Genomic DNA, 18,501 nt, shown 5'->3' with positions numbered 1-18,501 from the left:
TGCCAAAGATAAACTCAGGATTTTAGGGAAACAAACAAGACACTAGGTTTCACCATTCTCACAAGGGTCCTGTTCTTTTGCTTAAAACACGGGCAAGGTATTTATTCCCTCTTTTCCTCCAAGGAGCTCAAAGTGGCACTTTTGTATATTCTCTTTTCTCTCTCTCTCTTTCTTATAAACATCTTTGTTCTTTCCCCTCCCCCCCCCCTTGTAACACTTCCCCCCCCCTTATAATTGAAATTCTTTCAATAACAATAGTAATTTAAAAAAGGAAGCGTACATAGTTCTTTCCCTCCCTATTTAATCTCCACAACAACAACCTTGCGAGGTAGGTTAGGCTGAGAGTGACTGACTAGCCCAAGGGCACCCAAATGAGCTTCACGGCTGAGGTGGGGGGGGGATTTGAACCCTAGTCTTTCCCAGGTTCTAGTCTGACACTATTACCACTATGGGACACAGCAAACAAACAGGAATTTGTAGGAAATAAACAGAGTTCCTCTTCTCAGGGAACTGTAGCTCTGGGAGGCGAATAGGGAGGGTCTCTGAACACCTCTCAGCGCATTGAAACAGACTACACTTCCCATGATTCTCTGGGGGAAGCCATGGCCGTTTAAAGTAGAATCATAGCACTTTAGAGGGATGGTGCGGACGTGAGCCTGGAAAGGCAGGTGGAGGATACCCCCCCCCCCCAGAAATTTATTGGATGCTTCTGCAACAATTATATGGTAAGACATAAACATGTATATCATAGCATTAAAAAAGAAAAGAAAAATACCATTCCAGCCCCAACCTTAACGAACCTCGATCTAATCTGTTTTCCCATGCCCTGCCCAATATTTGCAGTGAAACGCCCATTATGTGGCCCTTGATAAATTAGGAAAATTAACTTCCTGATTGGAGATGGGAGAGTCCCCCCAGCTGGCTTGGAAATGGGTCGGAGGACCGGGAGTTACTGGATAACCAATGTGGAGAGCTGGGTGTTCCCCAGCCGCCCTTATAAGTCCTCTCAGCACCTCCCCGTAGCCCAGAGGGGGCATCTCTTGGGCAGGGTCCTCCATGGAGCTGCTCTCTGGGTCTCTCTTCCTGCTCCTTTGCGTCTGTGGCGTCTTATTCCTGGGCTTGGGATGGAAGGGCAAAGGCGGCAAAGGCCGTCTGCCCCCTGGACCCACCCCGCTCCCCATCCTGGGGAATTTTCTCCAACTGGACCCAAACAACATGCTCAGATCCCTGGAGAAGGTGAGTCTCCATTCGCCTCCCTGCTCCTCTCCTCCAGTGAAGCCCTAACAGTAGACCTAAACTCTCCCTCTGGGAAGGCAGCCAAGGCTGCAAGCTTGGCCGGTGGGGATTGGAAGGGTGCAAGCAGCCCTGCAGTTGCATATAATAATAGTAATAATAATAATAAGTAACCAATGAAAGATTAAAAATTAAAGATTAAAGATTAAAACATTAAAGATTAATCTTCGACATTTCTCAAATGAAAACAGGGACGCCCCATTCCATAATGATAATTTTGCTACTTATACCCCACACATCTTACTGGGTTGCGCCAGCCACTCTGGGCAGCTTCCAACACACCATATTTTTTGCTCTATAAGACTCACTTTTTCCCTCCTAAAAAGTAAGGGGAAATGTGTGTGCGTCTTATGGAGTGAATGCAGGCTGCGCAGCTATCCCAGAAGCCAGAACAGCAACAGGGATTGCTGCTTTCACTGCGCAGCGATCCCTCTTGCTGTTCTGGCTTCTGAGATTCAGAATATTTTTTTTTCTTCCTTTCCTCCTCCAAAAACTAGGTGCGTCTTGTGGTCTGGTGCGTCTTATATAGCGAAAAATACGATATATAAAAACATAATAGAACATTAAAAAGCCTTCCCTATACAGGATTACCTTCAGACGGCTCGGGAGTTGGATGACTCCATACCCTCCAACATTTCTCCAACGAAAAGTGGGGCATTCCAGGATCAAATCAGAAACTGGGACGGCTTCTCTAAATCAGGGATGTCCCTGAAAAATTGGAGGGTCTGCAGTTGGGGACTTATCTCTGTAGGAAAGCGAGGGCTGCTGGATCTGTCCAAAGGGGGTTCTCTAGCCCACCACAGGGGCCAGCCAGGTACCTCTGTGACGCCCACAGTCAGAGATGAAGGCAATAGCCCTCCTCACAACATTTCTCCAGAACCTGATAATTCAAGTGTGTACCTGAACTCACATGTGCACAGCCAGCACTCATGCATGTTCATATACACACTGCTGAGAGGTTTGGGATCTTTTGCTGGAGTTGTAACATGATCTATTCTTATGTGTATGTGTTAACCCTTAAGAACTTCTCACACCAAAGGAATATAGAAAGCTATTTTATTACATGAAATAGAAGTGTCACAATATGTATACCTGAAGGAGCGTCCCCACCCACATCGTCCAGCCCCGGACACTGAGGTCCTGTTCCGAGGGCCTTCTGGAGGTTCCCTCCCTGCCAGAAGTGAGGTTACAGGGAACCAGGCAGAGGGCCTTCTCGGTGGTGGCGCCCGCCATGTGGAACGCCCTCCCAGCGGATGTCAAGGAAATAAACAACTACAGGACTTTTAGAAGACATCTGAAGGCAGCCCTGTTTAGGGAAGCTTTTAATGTTTGATGTCTTACTGTGTCTGGCTGGCTCTTTAGAGCCTATCAACTTCCTTCACTCCCCCCTCATGGCTTTCAAAATTAACCTTTATATCCTTGCATTCTGTACGTTTTCCAATTCTAATTGCGCTCATTACAAAATGACTCAAATGTTAAATAAATATAGAAAGGTAGAAAATTTCTCATTACAAATCTTCAGATAACCAAACCTGCTAGTGATGTTAATTGTTTACAATAATCTTTCAGATATCGTATAAATTTAATCCAGTCCTTTTGGAATACTTGATCGTGCAGGTTTCAGATTTTTCTTTTCAGCTTCACCAGTTCTGCAAAGTCCAACATCTTCATCTGCCACTCTTCTTTCGTTGGTACTTCTTGTTATCTCCCATTTTTGGGCTAAAAGAATTCTTGGCTACGATGCCCACACTCTTGATCGGAAGAGTGAAAGCTTCCCCATTATTAAAAGCCTATAGAAACGTTGGCCCAACAAGTTTGCCATAAACCTACCCGCACTAGCAGTAGAGAAGAAGAAGAGTTTGGATTTGATATCCCGCCTTTCACTCCCTTTAAGGAGTCTCAAAGCAGCTAACATTCTCCTTTCCCTTCCTCCCCCCCAACAAACACTCTGTGAGGTGAGTGGGGCTGAGAGACTTCAGAGAAGTGTGACTGGCCCAAGGTCACCCAGCAGCTGCAGGTGGAGGAGCGGAGACGCGAACCCAGTTCACCAGATTACGAGTCTACCGCTCTTAACCACTACACCACACTGGCTCAGTAGGGGCAGGAGAGGAAAATATACCTGTCTTTAAAGCAAAGCAGAAGTGTGCTGAGTCCTGGAGAGCACTGGGTTAAGTGCTGTCCTGTTAGAGCCAGAGGAGCTGGGGTCTTGGCTAATGTCTCCTTGTAAGGAAGGGAGGGGCATTGAGATGAGCGATTCCCGTTCCCTGTCACACACACACACCCAGCTCCATCCCATGGCCATCTGAGTGAGAAAAGGACTGAAAACTGGCCTTATCTGCTTGCTTATCACTCTATGTGTGTTTTGTTTAACCAAAGGGAGGTATAGCGAGCAGTTAACTGAACCTGGCTATCTCTTGGCTGTCTTGAAGTCATGTGAAATATACTCGGAGTTGGGAGTGGATTTCATGCTCTTTATTCAGCTCATAGTGGTGAGGAGGAATGAATGTTCCCCCAAAATATCTGCTTTATATACATTATTTACACAATGGGCTGCACGTGATTGGCTAATTCCGGGATTGGGTGGCTCCTGCAGACCAATCATACTGCTGCATTGTTCTAGGACCAATCAGACTGCTGCATTCTGAATCCTATTGTTCTAGGACCAATCAGACTGCTGCATTTTGGATCCTATTCAACTCAGTATATAACATCATGCATTCTGGAGTTTGAATAGATTTTTGCCAGCAACTGGATTTGCATGTGTTGACCATTTCAAGGTGTGAAGTTTTCCCTGAGATGAGGCCGGTACCAGGTTCAGGAAGAAGAATCTCATGTCATATTTAAGTTACGTCAATCTTATACCCGTGCCATCATCTACAACCATATTGTAAGTTCAGATTCACACACAGCTGTTCACAGTTAGACTGCCTCTCATATGTGCCAACTCCCTGAGGCCCACTAAATTCCGCATGAAGGAGCTGAGCACCCACAAATTTCGGTGCCAGGCCCATGCACCCCACATTTAGGGGCCAAGCTGGCACTCCTTCTGCCTCTGAACCTGGAGTTTCTCCATTAGTTGTTCCTGTCCCTGCCCTACTCACCATTGGGGGTTGAGGTATGGAGGCTCACCCTCAAATCCCAATCAGTCAGACTTTATTCCCTAGCAGGAGAGAGTCCAAAGAGACAGGGGGAGCATTTCCATTACATGCGTGGCCGAACCCGGCCCTCCAGCTGTTTTTGGGACTACAATTCCCATCATCCCTGACCACTGGTCCTGTTAGCTAGAGATGATGGGAGTTGTAGTCCCAAAACAGCTGGAGGGCCAAGTTCGGCCATGCCTGCATTAGGACAATAGGCAAATCTATGTCACCTGAGCCGTTCCTCCTCTAACCAAACACCTTCTGACGCTTCTCCATCTCTCACTAAATCACAGTCCATGAAATACAAATTACTCAACCCATGTTTCAGAACCCTCCTTGCACTTTTCACTTTAATAGTCTGTCTTGCGGTCACGGCACACTCTTGCACGGGTGACGTTGGCCTGACTAATGATGACCCTAACAGTAATTCCACCTCGCACATTAATGGGAGAGGGTCAGATATGGGAGAGATGGGTCAGTAAAGCCTGCTGGATCAGGCCAGTGTCCCATCTAGTCCAGCGTCCTCGTCTCACAGCAGTCAGTCAGATGCCCTAATGGGAAACCTGCGAGCAGGATCCAAGCACAAGAGTCGTCTCCCCTCCTGTGGATTCGACTGACTAGGGTTTGGAAGTCTTGCTGTCTCCAGCTGTGAAGACAGAGCAGAGCCATTCTGGCCAGATGCCAACAAGAGCCCTCTCCTCCCTGAAGTTGTCTTTCAAAGCCATCCAATTTGGTGGCCATCACTTCCTCCTGTGGAAGCAAGTTCCATAGTTTAACTCTTTGCCCCAAATATGTCCTCCATCTGCCCTGAATCTTCCATCTGCCCTCCCCTCCCCAGGCCTCACTTCCCTTCCCATTGGGCTCCCTTCCTGTCCAGTTATCCTCTCACCTGTCCACACCTGGGCCAACCTGAGGCTCTTCTCCCGGCAGCTGAGCGAGGCCTACGGCTCGGTCTTCACCGTCTACCTGGGGCTGCGGCGAGTCGTGGTCTTGAGCGGCTACAAGGTGGTGAAGGAGGCCCTGGTGGACCAGGCAGAGGACTTCAACGCGAGAGGGCAGATACCGTCCTTCTCCAAGGATTTCAATGATCACAGTGAGAGGTCCATCCCTGTGGGGGGAAAGGGGGCTTGGGGCACAGCTCAGCCCATCTTTCTGTCACTCATCTGACATGTTGGAGGGTAGACTGCCAACCTGGTGCCCTCCATCTGGTTTGGACTACAATTCCAATCAGCGCCAGCTAGGGATGGGCCGATAGGACTCGAGCCCATGGCTTCAAGTTACAAGAAAGGAGATTCTGACTAAACATTAGGAAGAACTAACTGATGGGGAAAGCTGTTAGACAGTGGAACGGTCTCCCCCCAGAGGTTGTGAACTCTCCTTCCGTGAAGGTTTTCAGGCAGAGGTTGGATGTCTACAATTCTATGATCTGTCAATTTTGGTTTTATCAGTTTCTCATCTTCCCCAGTCTTGACTTCAGTTCCCCACATACCCACATTGGTTTGTGAATTATTCATCCACATTTGAGTGCAAGATTCTCCTAACATGCCCATTTTTCTTAATATGTACAACATTGCAAAGCAATCCCCCCCAAAAAAGCCTTATAACCACCTTATTTCTTTGACTGCAAGTTACCGTAAGCTGTTTTTAACCTTGTGCTTTAATGTTGCAACCCCAACCCATACCCTGGGACCTTATGGTAAAGGACGGGTAATTAATGTTTAGTTATTGGCACCTCTCTGTCTCTAGAGACAATGGAGTGTGCCTCTGGGGTGAAGGCAAACCATTGTGTTAGCAGCACCAAAGTGACCTCCCCAGGGCGGAAGGCTGGGCAGTGTACATGGGAGTCCTGGGGTCCCCAGAGGACAAGACCCCTCCTGGTCCCACTGATATGTCCCAAGGAAAGCAGAGCAAGATGTTTGGCACCAGCTTGGCTGCAGGAGTTGCCAGAAGGAGGCGTACAAGGAACCATCCAATCACCTTAGGGATTTGTGTAGGGTTTAATCCTTTGCCTTGACTTCTCCTGAAGATATCCCACAAGGCAGCAGGGTTTTAGGACAAGGGTTTTCCTTCTCCTTGATGGGCTCCCTTCCCAGGTGGATGAGTCCCCCCTCACTTCCCTCTACAGCACATGCAGAAACTGCCTTCTTGACCATTGGTCCTCTTTGCTCAACCCGCTCAATTCTTATGCATGCTTTATTTTTGCGGCACTTGACTTGGCTGAAGAACTGCGTTGCAAAATTCAGAGAGGCATGGGTTCGCAGCTGTGTTCCAGTTCTTGGCACATCACCAGCCAACTGGGCCAGATGTTACTGGGAGAGATGCAAGTTCTCATCCCCCAAACAGCTGGAGGGCACCAGGTTGGCAAAGGCTGGTTTTACCCACCCTGGTTTTTTCTTGAAAGCAATGTACTTAGCAACATTCGACCGGCACATAAACAATGCCCTTCGCAACCACTGTTTATCTCAGCAGTAGAAAGGTTAGGAGAAATTTATGCAGCAAACTGGAGGTCAGGAAATGGGAGGTTGTGGGAGATGTCTCTGGCAATCATAACACATGAATCAGCCAAGGTTTTAAAAGGATGGGTATCGAAGAGACAATCTGTCCCTGTCACGGAAGAAGGGGGGATATACACAAAAATATTACAATAATCATAATATTGCTTGGCCAGGGGTGACCTTTTCCAACGGCGATCGGTGGAGGCAGCTTCGCAGGTTCAGCCTCACCACCTTGAGGAATTTTGGGATGGGGAAACGGTCCACCGAGGAGCTGATCCAGGAGGAGGCCTGGTGCCTGGCAGAGGAGTTCCGTAAGTTGCAAGGTAGGCCTCTGGAGAAATTCATAATTAAAGGATTGGTTGCCTCTAGAAGACTCTGTGGTGCTTGGTCCACAAGCGTAGCCATTGTGTGCTCTTGCCAAAGACAGACCTTTCCTTCCCTCCTCCTGCCTCTCCCCACTAGGGACGCCCTTTGACCCCACCGTCGTCATCAGCCGAGCCGTCTCCAATGTCATCTGCTCCATCGTCTTTGGGTACAGGTTCCAGTACGACGACGAGAAATTCATCACCTTGAGCGAGCTGATCACAGAACGGTTCCGCATGGCCAGCCTGCCCCCGTCTCAGGTGAGGGGAGACGGACTGCAAACCTCCCCCCCCCCCCATATATCTACCCTTTACTTATTATCGTGTGTTTTTAAAAGCAAAGAACTGAAAAGTTAAACAACAGAGTGTCACAGCATGGAAGGGCAAAAGAGCAAAGATACAGCCCAGTTCCAAGGAGATAGCAAAGCATTAATGCATATAAAGCTTATACTTGAAGCTGAAGCTGTCCCAGAAACTCCAACGGGTACAGAATGCTGCAGCGAGGCTCCTCACGGGGTCTCTGCCATGGGAGCATATTCACCCAGTGCTTTTCAAGCTGCACTGGCTCCCGGTGGAGTACAGGGTCAGATTTAAGGTGCTGCTTTTGACCTTTAAAGCCCTTCACGGCCTAGGACCCTCGCAGCTACGGGACCGCCTCTCCTGGTATGCCCCACGGAGAGCCTCAAGGTCCATAAATAACAACACCCTAGAGGTCCCAGGCCCTAAGGAAGTTAGATTGGCTTCAACCAGAGCCAGGGCCTTTTCAACACTGGCCCCGGCCTGGTGGAACGCTCTGTCTCATGAGACCAGGGCCCTGCAGGATCTGATTTCTTTCCGCAGGGCCTGTAAGACAGAGTTGTTCCGCCTGGCCTTTGGCTTGGAGCCAGTTTGATTCCCTCCCTCCCTCTCTTTCTTTTTTCTTTTCCTTTTCCTCCTGCAATGAGGCTACATTTTAATATTTTAATGTTCCATTATTTTAATGTTGTATTTTATTTTTGTTTTTAAGTTGTAATCATTCATCTTGTTTTTATTATTGCTTGTAAGCCGCTCTGAGCCCGGCCTTGGCTGGGGAGGGCGGGGTATAAATAAATTATTATTATTATTATTATTATTATTATTATTATTATTATTATTATATTTGCAAATAAAGACTATTTATTAGACACAGTATTCCCCTGTGAATTACATCATCACCATCACCATCATTAATTTTTAATCCATCATTTTGAATTATAGCAATTTGAAAAATACATTGTTGTTGTTGTTTAGTCGTTTAGTCGTGTCTGACTCTTCGTGACCCCCTGGACCAGAGCACGCCAGGCACTCCTGTCTTCCACTGCCTCCCGCAGTTTGGTCAAAAAACACATATATGGCAACAAACAAGCCATAAACAATAAAAGAAAACAAAAGCAATGGTTTGGCTTTTCTGTTAAGGTCACTTTAAGAATTTCAGCGTCTTTCCATAAGAGTTTGGAAGTTTGATTCAATTAACATATTTTATTCAAATGGGTCCCTCTATAGAGTCCAATGTTTCTGAGGTAGTTTTCTAGCACGATATTCCTGGTGTATCAAGGAAATAAACAGAGGCCAAGATCCATCATTATGGACGCTCAAAGTTCTCTCTAGTCTTAAATGAGACAGACGTTTGCAAAGGCAGGCTGCACTGAGTGACCACGTGTCTCAATTCTTGTATAAGAATTAAAATCATGCCATCTATCTGTCTGCCTATCTAGTCCTTCAAGCTCTGCCCTAGATATTTTCGCTTATGGAATCTCCCTTCCAGGAGAGCATTTTGCCAAAGCCCTGAATACCAGAAATCCAGATTATTAGGTCAGGGTTCATAAATCTGTGGCAGGAAGGAGCGATTTGTTGCCTAGGGGGCTCAATTTACCCCCACCTGACTGCTTTATGCTAAGCAACCACAGCAATCGGCTGACTCCGTCTCTCCAGTTCATTGTGTAGAGTGTTCTAACTCGTGGGCCTTGCAGGGCAGAAGGCAGCGCTGGAATTTCTGAAGCGAAGGGAGGCTTTTGGAAAGGAGAGCCCAAGGACCCATGAGCATGTGCAAAGAGTCAAGGGTCACTTTTCCAGGCAGGCATAAGCCTCAGTGTGGTGCAGTGGTTAAGAGCAGTGGACTCGTAATCTGGTGAACCGGGTTCGCTTCCTCGCTCCTCCACCTGCAGCTGCTGGGTGACCTTGGGCCAGTCACACTTCTCTGAAGTCTCTCAGCCCCACTCACCTCACAGGGTGTTTGTTGTGGGGGAGGAAGGGAAAGGAGAATGTTAGCCGCTTTGAGACTCCTTCGGGTAGTGATAAAGCGAGATATCAAATCCAAACTCTTCTTCTTCTTCTCAGCACGTGCCTTTTTTGGGGGAATCTGAGTTTGCAAGAGGCACAACCTAAGGTCAGCCAAATGTGGTAACGCCCTTCCATTGCTCCCCTTCTTCTTCCCCCGCAGCTGTACAACATTTTCCCGGAGATCATGGAGAAGATCCCCGGATCCCACCACGCGGCCAGCAAATGTTCCCAGGGGATCATCCGCTTCATAGAGGAGAGGATCCAGATGCAGCAGGCCTTGCTGGATCCCTCTGACCCCCACAACTACATCGACTGCTTCTTAGTTAAGATGGGTCAGGTAAGGAATGAACTTCCTCATCTCCATCATCTGCCCCCCCCCCTAAAACGTGCTGTCTGCAGGTTTCAGAGAATGGTGGAATTGGAAGGGACCCCAAGGGTCATCTAGCCTGACCCCCCCCCTTCAATGCAGGCATCATAGCTGACCTCGATCTCTTGGCAGGAAAAGAATAATCCGGCTTCTGAATTTTGCATGGAGAATTTGGTCATGGCCACCTTCAACTTGTTCTTCGCTGGGACGGAGACGATCGGCACCACCCTGAGATATGGATTCCTCACTATGCTGAAGTACCCCCAGATTCAAGGTGAGGGCAGAAGGAGGAAACTACAGACCAGGCTGTCCCCAGGTGTGTCCACTGTCGCATGCTGACAGCTTCTGGGAGCCACAGGTGAGAGAAGACTGTTGGGTAGGGACCAGAGGTGGACAAAGTTGTTGGAATGCTGCCAGGGAGACGGAGGCATCAGGCAGGCCCCCAGTTGGACGATCTGGACGATCACCGGTCTCCCGTGGAACAGCATCACTCAATTAGCGACACGAGCCTCAGGTAATTTCCGAGACCTGTGCACACTCTGTCAGCAGAGTGTATACGTAATCCACAACGGAAGATGCAGACAGAGAGCATATTTACAGCTTTATTCAACGTACAGTGGTGCCCCGCAAGACGAATGCCTCGCAAGACGAAAAACTCGCTAGACGAAAGGGTTTTCCGTTTTTTGAGTCGTTCCGCAAGACGAATTTCCCTATGGGCTTGTTTCGCAAGACGAAACATCTTGCGAGTTCTTGCGAGTTTGTTTCCTTTTTCTTAAAGCCGCTAAGCCGCTAAGCCGTTAATAGCCGCTAATAGCCGCTAAGCCGCTAAGCCGCTAATAGCCGTGCTTCGCAAGACGAAAAAACCGCAAGATGAAGAGACTCGCGGAACGGATTAATTTCGTCTTGCGAGGCACCACTGTACCCCAGAAGGAGTAGGATGTGTCCCCAACCAGAGATACTACCACTCCCCTATCACTCCATACGCCCAAAAGGAGGGAAAGCCTATGGCATCTGGTATCTCCAAATGGTCTCCCATCCAAATGCTAACCAGGCCTGACCCTGCTTAGCTTCCAAGATCAGACACGGTTGGGTGTGTTCAGGGTAGTATGACTTTGATTGGCTGGCTAAGCCAAGTGAGGGTACCCTATGGGTCTCAAACCCTCGGTGAGTTAGCAGCTTCCCCTGCAAGCGAAGGCAGGCTCTGGCAGCTGGAGCGGACAAGATCAAGAGTGGGTTCAATGGTCAAATAGGCAGTTTCTGCATGTGCTTTAGAGGGAACTAAGGGGCATTGAGGGGATGCGGGTGGCACTGTGGGTTAAACCACAGAGCCTAGGACTTGCCAAGCAGAAGGTTGGTGGTTCATATCCCCGTGACAGGGTGAGCTCCTGTTGCTCGGTCCCTGCTCTTGCCAACCTAGCAGTTCGAAAGCATGTCAAAGTGCAAGTAGATAAATAGGTACCGCTCCGGCGGGAAGGTAAATGGCGTTTCTGTGTGCTGCTCTGGTTCGCCAGAAGCGGCTTAGTCATGCTGGCCACATGACCCGGAAGCTGGACGCCGGCTCCCTCAGCCAGTAAAGCGAGATGAGCACCGCAACCCCAGAGTTGGACCTAATGGTCAGGGGTCCCTTTACCTTTAAGGGACATTTAAATGACTTCTGATGGGTGGGAGAAGGGAATGCTTGCTAAAGAATGACAAGGGGAGAGTGTGTTAGATCACTGCCAGCTTTTGATACTGGGTAGTAGATGTTTTTGAATTCTGGTGCTGGAGGAGACTCTTGAGAGTCCCATGAACTGCAAGAAGATCAAACCTCTCCATTCTGAAGGAAATCTGCCCTGAGTGCTCACTGAAGGACAGATCGTGAAGCTGAGGCTCCAAGACTTTGGCCACCTCATGAGAAGAGAAGACTCCCTGGAAAAGACCCTGATGTTGGGAAAGATGGAGGGCACAAGGAGAAGGGGACGACGGAGGACGAGATGGTGGGACGGTGTTCTCGAAGCTACCAGCATGAGTTTGACCAAACTGCGGGAGGCAGTGGAAGACAGAAGTGCCTGGCGTGCTCAAGTCCAGGGGGTCACGAAGAGGCGGACACGACTAAATGACTAAACAACAACAACAAAGTAGCTCACAGCCTACTTGAAGTTGGACATTCCTGCCCTACACAAATCAGGAGTGAGGTCCCTAAGATGGTTGTATGGCACCTTGTACGTCACCTTCCTGCAACTCCTGCAGCCCAGCTGGTGCCAAACGTCTTGCTCTGCTTTCCTTTGGACCACATCAGGAAATCCGAAAGGGGGGTCTTGTCCTCTGGGCAGCCCAGGACCTCCAGACACGCTGCCCAGGCTTGCGCCCTGGGGAGGTCACTTTGGTGCTCCTAACACAGCCGTTTGACTTCACCCCGGTGGCACACTCCATTGTCTCTCAAGACAGTCAGATGCCAAGAACAGATCAAGCTGATGATGGAAGGCAACTGCCCAAACTTAAGTGCACTCTTCTCCATGGAGGGCTGGGTGGACCATGTACACCACCTTTATTTCCATGGAGAAAAAGGTGATCTATGAATGCAGTAAGATAAGTAAAGGTAAAGGTAAAGGTACCCCTGCCCGTACGGGCCAGTCTTGCCAGACTCTAGGGTTGTGCGCCCATCTCACTCAAGAGGCCGGGGGCCAGCGCTGTCCGGAGACACTTCCGGGTCACGTGGCCAGCGTGACAAAGCTGCATCTGGCGAGCCAGAGCCACACACGGAAACGCTGTTTACTTTCCCGCTAGAAAGCGGTCCCTATTTATCTACTTGCACCCGGGGGTGCTTTCGAACTGCTAGGTTGGCAGGCGCTGGGACCAAGCAACGGGAGCGCACCCCGCTGCGGGGATTCGAACCGCCGACCTTTCGATCGGCAAGCCCTAGGCGCTGAGGCTTTTACCCACAGCGCCACCCGCGTCCTGCAGTAAGATAAAGAAACAGGCAATTTCCACCCTCAAGGGAAGCCCCAAATAGAAGTGACTGCAGTAGTCAAGATGTGAGATTAACAGGACATGTAGTTCCGTCCTGGCGAGAGTAACATCATCTAGAAAAAGGTTACCGTATTTTTTGCTCTATAAGACGCACCAGACCACAAGACGCACCTAGTTTTTGGAGGAGGAAAACAAGAAAAAAAAAATTCTGAATCTCAGAAGCCAGAACAGCAAGAGGGATCGCTGCGCAGTGAAAGCAGCAATCCCTCTTGCTGTTCTGGCTTCTGGGATAGCTGTGCAGCCTGCATTCGCTCCATAAGACGCACACACATTTCCCCTTTACTTTTTAGGAGGGAAAAAGTGAGTCTTGTAGAGCATGCTCTGGTCCATGGGGTCACAAAGAGTCGGACACGACTAAACAACAACATAGAGCAAAAAATACTGTATACACACAGTTCCCAGACGAGAGGGATTTGTGCCCATGGCCCCTCCATCTTGTCCTCCCTCCATCCCGAAAAATGTCCCAGTGAAAGGGTGTCAAGAGGGAAAGGCACGGTGCTATCCTGATTGTGAACAGGTGCTCAGTCATAGAATGATGGAATTGTACAGTTGTAAGGGACCCAGTTGTAAGGGACGCGGGTGGCGCTGTGGGTAAAAGCCTCAGCGCCTAGGGCTTGCCGATCGCATGGTCGGCGGTTTGAATCCCCGCGGCGGGGTGCGTTCCCGTTGTTCGGTCCCAGCGCCTGACAACCTAGCAGTTCGAAAGCACCCTCGGGTGCAAGTAGATAAATAGGGACCGCTTACTAGCGGGAAGGTAAACGGCGTTTCCGTGTGCTGCGCTGGCTCGCCAGATGCAGCTTTGTCACGCTGGCCACGTGACCCGGAAGTGTCTGCGGACAGCGGCCTCTTGAGTGAGATGGGCGCACAACCCTAGAGTCTGTCAAGACTGGCCTGTACGGGCAGGGGTACCTTTACCTTTACCTTTTTAAGGGACCCAAAAGGTCATCTTGCTCAGCTCCCTGTGACACAGGAATTGTTCTCTTTTCCCCAAGAAAAGCTCCACGAGGAAATCGATCGAGTGATTGGGAGGGACCGGATCCCAGCCAGTGAGGACAGGAACAAAATGCCCTATATGGAGGCTGTCTTGCACGAGATCCAGCGATTCAGCGATATCATACCCATGAATCTTCCCCGCATGGCCAGGAAAGACATCCACTTCAGGGGTTATGTCATCCCCAAGGTAAGATTCCCAGCAGGGGTGGAGGGATCAGGATCCGGCCTTTGGGCCCTCCATGCAACTGGTCTGAAACTCCTGGGTCAGGGCGGGGACAGGATTTGAGCTCAGTGCCTCCCATGTCACACCTGGACTTGCCTTGGAAAGGCATTTATCCACAGGAGTCAGTTCTCCACCTGTGAAATGGGTATATTTCAAAGCTCCCAGGAAGCTGCCTTATCTGTCTGCCAGGCTGCTTGTCCTTCTGGAACTTTTTAATACTACTAAATGATGTAAAGTGCAGGGAAGATTTTGAAACAAAATCAACACTGGGTTTCTCTAGAGTTGGAATGCTGTGCTTGACAGGCCAATAATCATAGAATTAAAGAGTTGGAAGGGACCCAAAGGGTCACAGAGTTCAACCACCTGCAATGAATTAGTGGAATGAGGTCTGTGGGGGGCTAACTTTGAAGGTGACTAATCCAGAATGCGGCAGCTAGACTGGTGACTGAGAAAGGCTGCCGGGAACATATAACACCAGGCCTAAAGGATCTTCGCTGGCTCCCAGTATGTTTCCGAGCACATTTTAAAGTGTTGGTGCTTACCTTTAAAGCCCTAAATGGCCTCGGTCCTGTATACCTGAAGGAGCGTCTCCACCCCCATTGTTCTGGCTGGACACTGAGGTCCAGCTCCGAGGGCCTTCTGGTGGTTCCCTCACTGCAAGAAGTGAGGTTACAGGGAACCAGGCAGAGGGCCTTCTCGATGGTGGCACCCACCCTGTGGAACACCCACCCATCAGATGTGAAGGAAATAAATAACTACAGTGGTGCCTCGGGTTAAGAACTTAATTCATTCTGGAGGTACGTCATTAACCTGAAACTGTTCATATATATATATATATATATATATATATATATATATATATATATATATATATCATTTATTAATTTATTTAACATAATTATTACAAAATGTAAGCAAAATATTGCAAATACATACATATTTTAAATAAGCACACATATATAAAAAAGAGAAAAAAGAAGAAAAAAAGAAAAAATAGAGAGAGAAAAATCTACAAATATCTCAATATGAAAATATTAATAAAATTTCATTGATTGACCTGAAACTGTTCTTAACCTGAGGTACCACTTTAGCTAATGGGGCCTCCCGCTGCCGCCGCACCACTGGAGCACGATTTCTGTTCTCATCCTGAAGCAAAGTTCTTAACCCGAGGTACTATTTCTGGGTTAGCAGAGTCTGTAACCTGAAGCGTCTGTAAGCTGAAGCGTCTGTAACCCGAGGTACCACTGTATATGATTCTCCCAGGGGACCTACATCTATCCTTTGCTGAGCAGCGTTCACTATGACTCAGAGGAGCACTCCAACCCTCAAGAATTTGACCCGGGGAGATTCTTGGATAGCCAAGGCTGCTTCAAGAAGGTGGAGGCGTTCATGCCTTTCTCAGCAGGTACGTGGGGGGGAGCTCCTTCCATTCCAATGGGAGGGGAGGGGGGAGTGGCGTTGGTGGGTGGTCTCTCTCCTATGAGGTTCATTTCTGGACGGTCCTTCTCAGGAGGGTCAGAGAAAGGAAAGTTCTGGTCCTACTTGACTCGGCTTCTCGCAGGCATCTGGGGGCCACTGGGAGAACAGGATGCAGGGCTGGGGGGGGCTGATCCTGCAGGGCTCCCCTGCATTATACCTGCCATGTACAGCATGGGAGAGCGGCTGGGTTGACAACTTAACGACCTGTTGCTGCACACCCCATTAAAAGAATACATTACAAAAATCCCACCCACTGCAAGGGGCCACAGATAGAGGCCAAAGAGGAACATTTTTGCCCGGCACCTAAAGATTTATAATGAAGGCACCGTGTGAGCCTGCCTGTGTAGAGCATCCCAGAAATGGGGAGCCACTGCAGAAAAGGCCCTTTCCCATGTTGCCACCCTCTGCACCTCTCATGGAAGGGGCACTGTTTCAACCATGACTCTTCCAGCGTATCTTTTCACCTATCAGCCATTTAACACTTTCTTTTAATGCCTATGTATCATATTACAGTATTGATGTATTACAGTATTTTAATATTTTTTGGGAAGCCGCCCAGAGTGGCTGGGAAAGCCCAGCCAGATGGACGGGGTATAAATAATAAATTATTATTATTATTATTATTATTATTATTATTATTATTATTATTATTATTATTGGCTATTGATCAACGTACCTATGAGTAATTGTTCCCACTAAATCTGTTTGAAAGCCAGTGTGGTGTAGTGGTTAAGAGTGGTAGACTCGTAATCTGGTGAACTGGGTTCGCGTCTCCGCTCCTCCACATGCAGCTGCTGGGTGACCTTGGGCTAGTCACACTTCTCTGAAGTCTCTCAGCCTCACTCACCTCACAGAGTGTTTTCAAAAAATGCTTTATTGGTTTTAAAACCGTACAACAGAAATAATCCATAGATGTTAAAGGCGAAATAAAAACATACCATGGTTCATTCCTTTTTTTCTTCTTCTTCTTTTTATTGATTTTTAAAAAATAAATTTTATTAGTATTTTCCAAACAACAACACCACGAAAGATATCAAAAAATAACAATACACAACACACAAAAACCAGCATTTCAAAACTAAAGAAAGCAACAACAACAACAAAAAATCCATATCTTACAAGTTAATATTATAAACACTAAAACAACAACGACAAGACATTGACTTCCACCAATCCCAAAGCACCTCCTTTATCTCTCATTGTGTCTTCCTGTTTTCCTGTTTTCTTTATCATCTCTATCCTAACATCTAGATATAAATCCTTCATTCCTTAATTAATACTTGTTTCTAAAGGAAATTCCTAAAGCACCCCAAGAATGAGGCAGAAGAACGGAAACTTCTTTCACGGGGGGAATAAATTCGAGGGTGGGTTTCCTCAGAGCGCTCCTTCCACCTGCCCGACAGATTTTGCGTTTCTCTCTTGGCAGGGAAGCGCATCTGCATGGGCGAAGGGTTGGCCCGGATGGAGCTGTTCCTCTTCTTCACCACCATCCTGCAGGCCTTCACCCTCCAGTCCCCTGTGCCCCCCAGCCAGATCAGCCTCGCACCGGTGGCCGTGGGCGTTGGGAAGCTGCCCCCAAAATACCAGCTGTCAGCGTCCTGGCGCAAGCACTGATCTCACCCTTCCTGTGTTGCGGCGCAAGACGATATCGGTTTCTGTCTCAGTACCTCTGCACTCCTGAGAGGTTGGCCGTAAAGTAGGAAAGTCCTCTCTTTGAAGGCCTGCCCGTGCAAGGAGGAGGAGGAAGAACCCAACTCACCTGGTGGACTTGAACTGTTTTGCAAAAACGTGCTTCTTAGGCAACTGTCCATACAAAAAGGCAATGTTAGGAGAAAATTGCAATAAATGGTTGGTGAATTTTCAGGAAACCGATATGGAGGGCACCAGGTTGTGGAAGACTGGATTGGGGATTTGATTTTTCCTTTTAAAAAATTCATGTTATAATGTACATAAAACAGAGAGAACAGTTATAACAGGAGATGGGAATGAAAAGATGAAAAACAAAATTTTAAGAGAGGCACATGGGTCAGCATAACAAAGTCCAAGCAAAAAAGACTGACTTTCAAGGCTAGTTCCAGATCTGCCGGGCTGGGGAGAAGGGTTCTCTTGAGAAAGAGGCATCCTTTGTATAACAACAACAACAACAACAACAACAACAACAACAACAACAACAACTTATTATTTGTACCCTGCCCATCTGGTTGGGTTTCCCCAGCCACTATGGGCGGCTTCCAACAAAGATTAAAAATACATTAAAATGTCACACATTAAAAACCTCCCTGAACAGGGCTGCCTTCAATATATGCAATAAAGGAATGCCAAGTCATATGCCTTGTCAAAACTCTCAAATGATTCACAGCTTTCTTCATTATCGCTATATTCGACGGTCACCTCCAGACTGGATTATTGTAACTCGCTCTACGTGGGGCTGCCCTTGAGACTGACCCAGAAACTCCAGCGGGTGCAGAATGCTGCAGCGAGACTCCTTACGGGGTCTTCGCTGCGAGATCACATTCACCCGGTGCTATACCAGCTGCACTGGCTCCCGGTGGAGTACAGGATCAGGTTTAAGGTGCTGGTTTTAACCTTTAGAGCCCTATACGGCTTAGGACCCTCGTACCTACGGGACCGCCTCTCCTGGTATGCCCCACAGAGAAACTTACGGTCTTCAAATAAAAACATCTTGAAGGTCCCAGGCCACAGAGAAGTTAGGCTGGCCTCAACGAGAGCCAGGGCTTTTTCGGCTGTGGCCTCGATCTGGTGGAACGCTCTGTCACAAGAGACCAGGGCCGTGCGGGACTTGACATCTTTCCGCAGGGCCTGCAAGACAGAGCTGTTCCAC

At 48.3% G+C, this 18,501-nt stretch overlaps 1 protein-coding gene across 1 annotated transcript; it reads left to right on the top strand.

Moving 5' to 3' along the window:
* Positions 1 to 1,013: 1,013 nt before the first annotated feature.
* LOC114601982 (cytochrome P450 2F3-like) lies at positions 1,014 to 17,804 on the top strand. Its single transcript, XM_077932371.1, has 9 exons — positions 1,014 to 1,236; positions 5,364 to 5,526; positions 7,102 to 7,251; positions 7,391 to 7,551; positions 9,749 to 9,925; positions 10,088 to 10,229; positions 13,957 to 14,144; positions 15,444 to 15,585; positions 17,086 to 17,804. Exons 1-9 carry the CDS (start codon positions 1,057 to 1,059, stop codon positions 17,271 to 17,273), a joined length of 1,491 nt encoding a protein of 496 aa, XP_077788497.1. The 5' UTR covers positions 1,014 to 1,056; the 3' UTR covers positions 17,274 to 17,804.
* The last annotated feature ends 697 nt before the right edge of the window (positions 17,805 to 18,501 follow it).

The sequence above is a fragment of the Podarcis muralis genome, chromosome 7 (assembly GCF_964188315.1).
Source record: "Podarcis muralis chromosome 7, rPodMur119.hap1.1, whole genome shotgun sequence".
Classification (NCBI taxonomy): domain Eukaryota; kingdom Metazoa; phylum Chordata; class Lepidosauria; order Squamata; family Lacertidae; genus Podarcis; species Podarcis muralis.
The sequence above is the reverse complement of the archived record's forward strand: the minus strand, read 5'-3'. Positions and strand labels throughout refer to the sequence as shown.

Excerpts from the sequence above, each read along its gene's own strand:
- LOC114601982 (XM_077932371.1), top strand. The coding sequence starts at position 1,057 with ATGGAGCTGCTCTCTGGGTCTCTCTTCCTGCTCCTTTGCGTCTGTGGC. Across the intron at positions 7,552-9,748 it reads CCAGCCTGCCCCCGTCTCAG|CTGTACAACATTTTCCCGGA; the intron begins GTGAGGGGAGAC and ends CTTCCCCCGCAG. Across the intron at positions 9,926-10,087 it reads TCTTAGTTAAGATGGGTCAG|GAAAAGAATAATCCGGCTTC; the intron begins GTAAGGAATGAA and ends ATCTCTTGGCAG.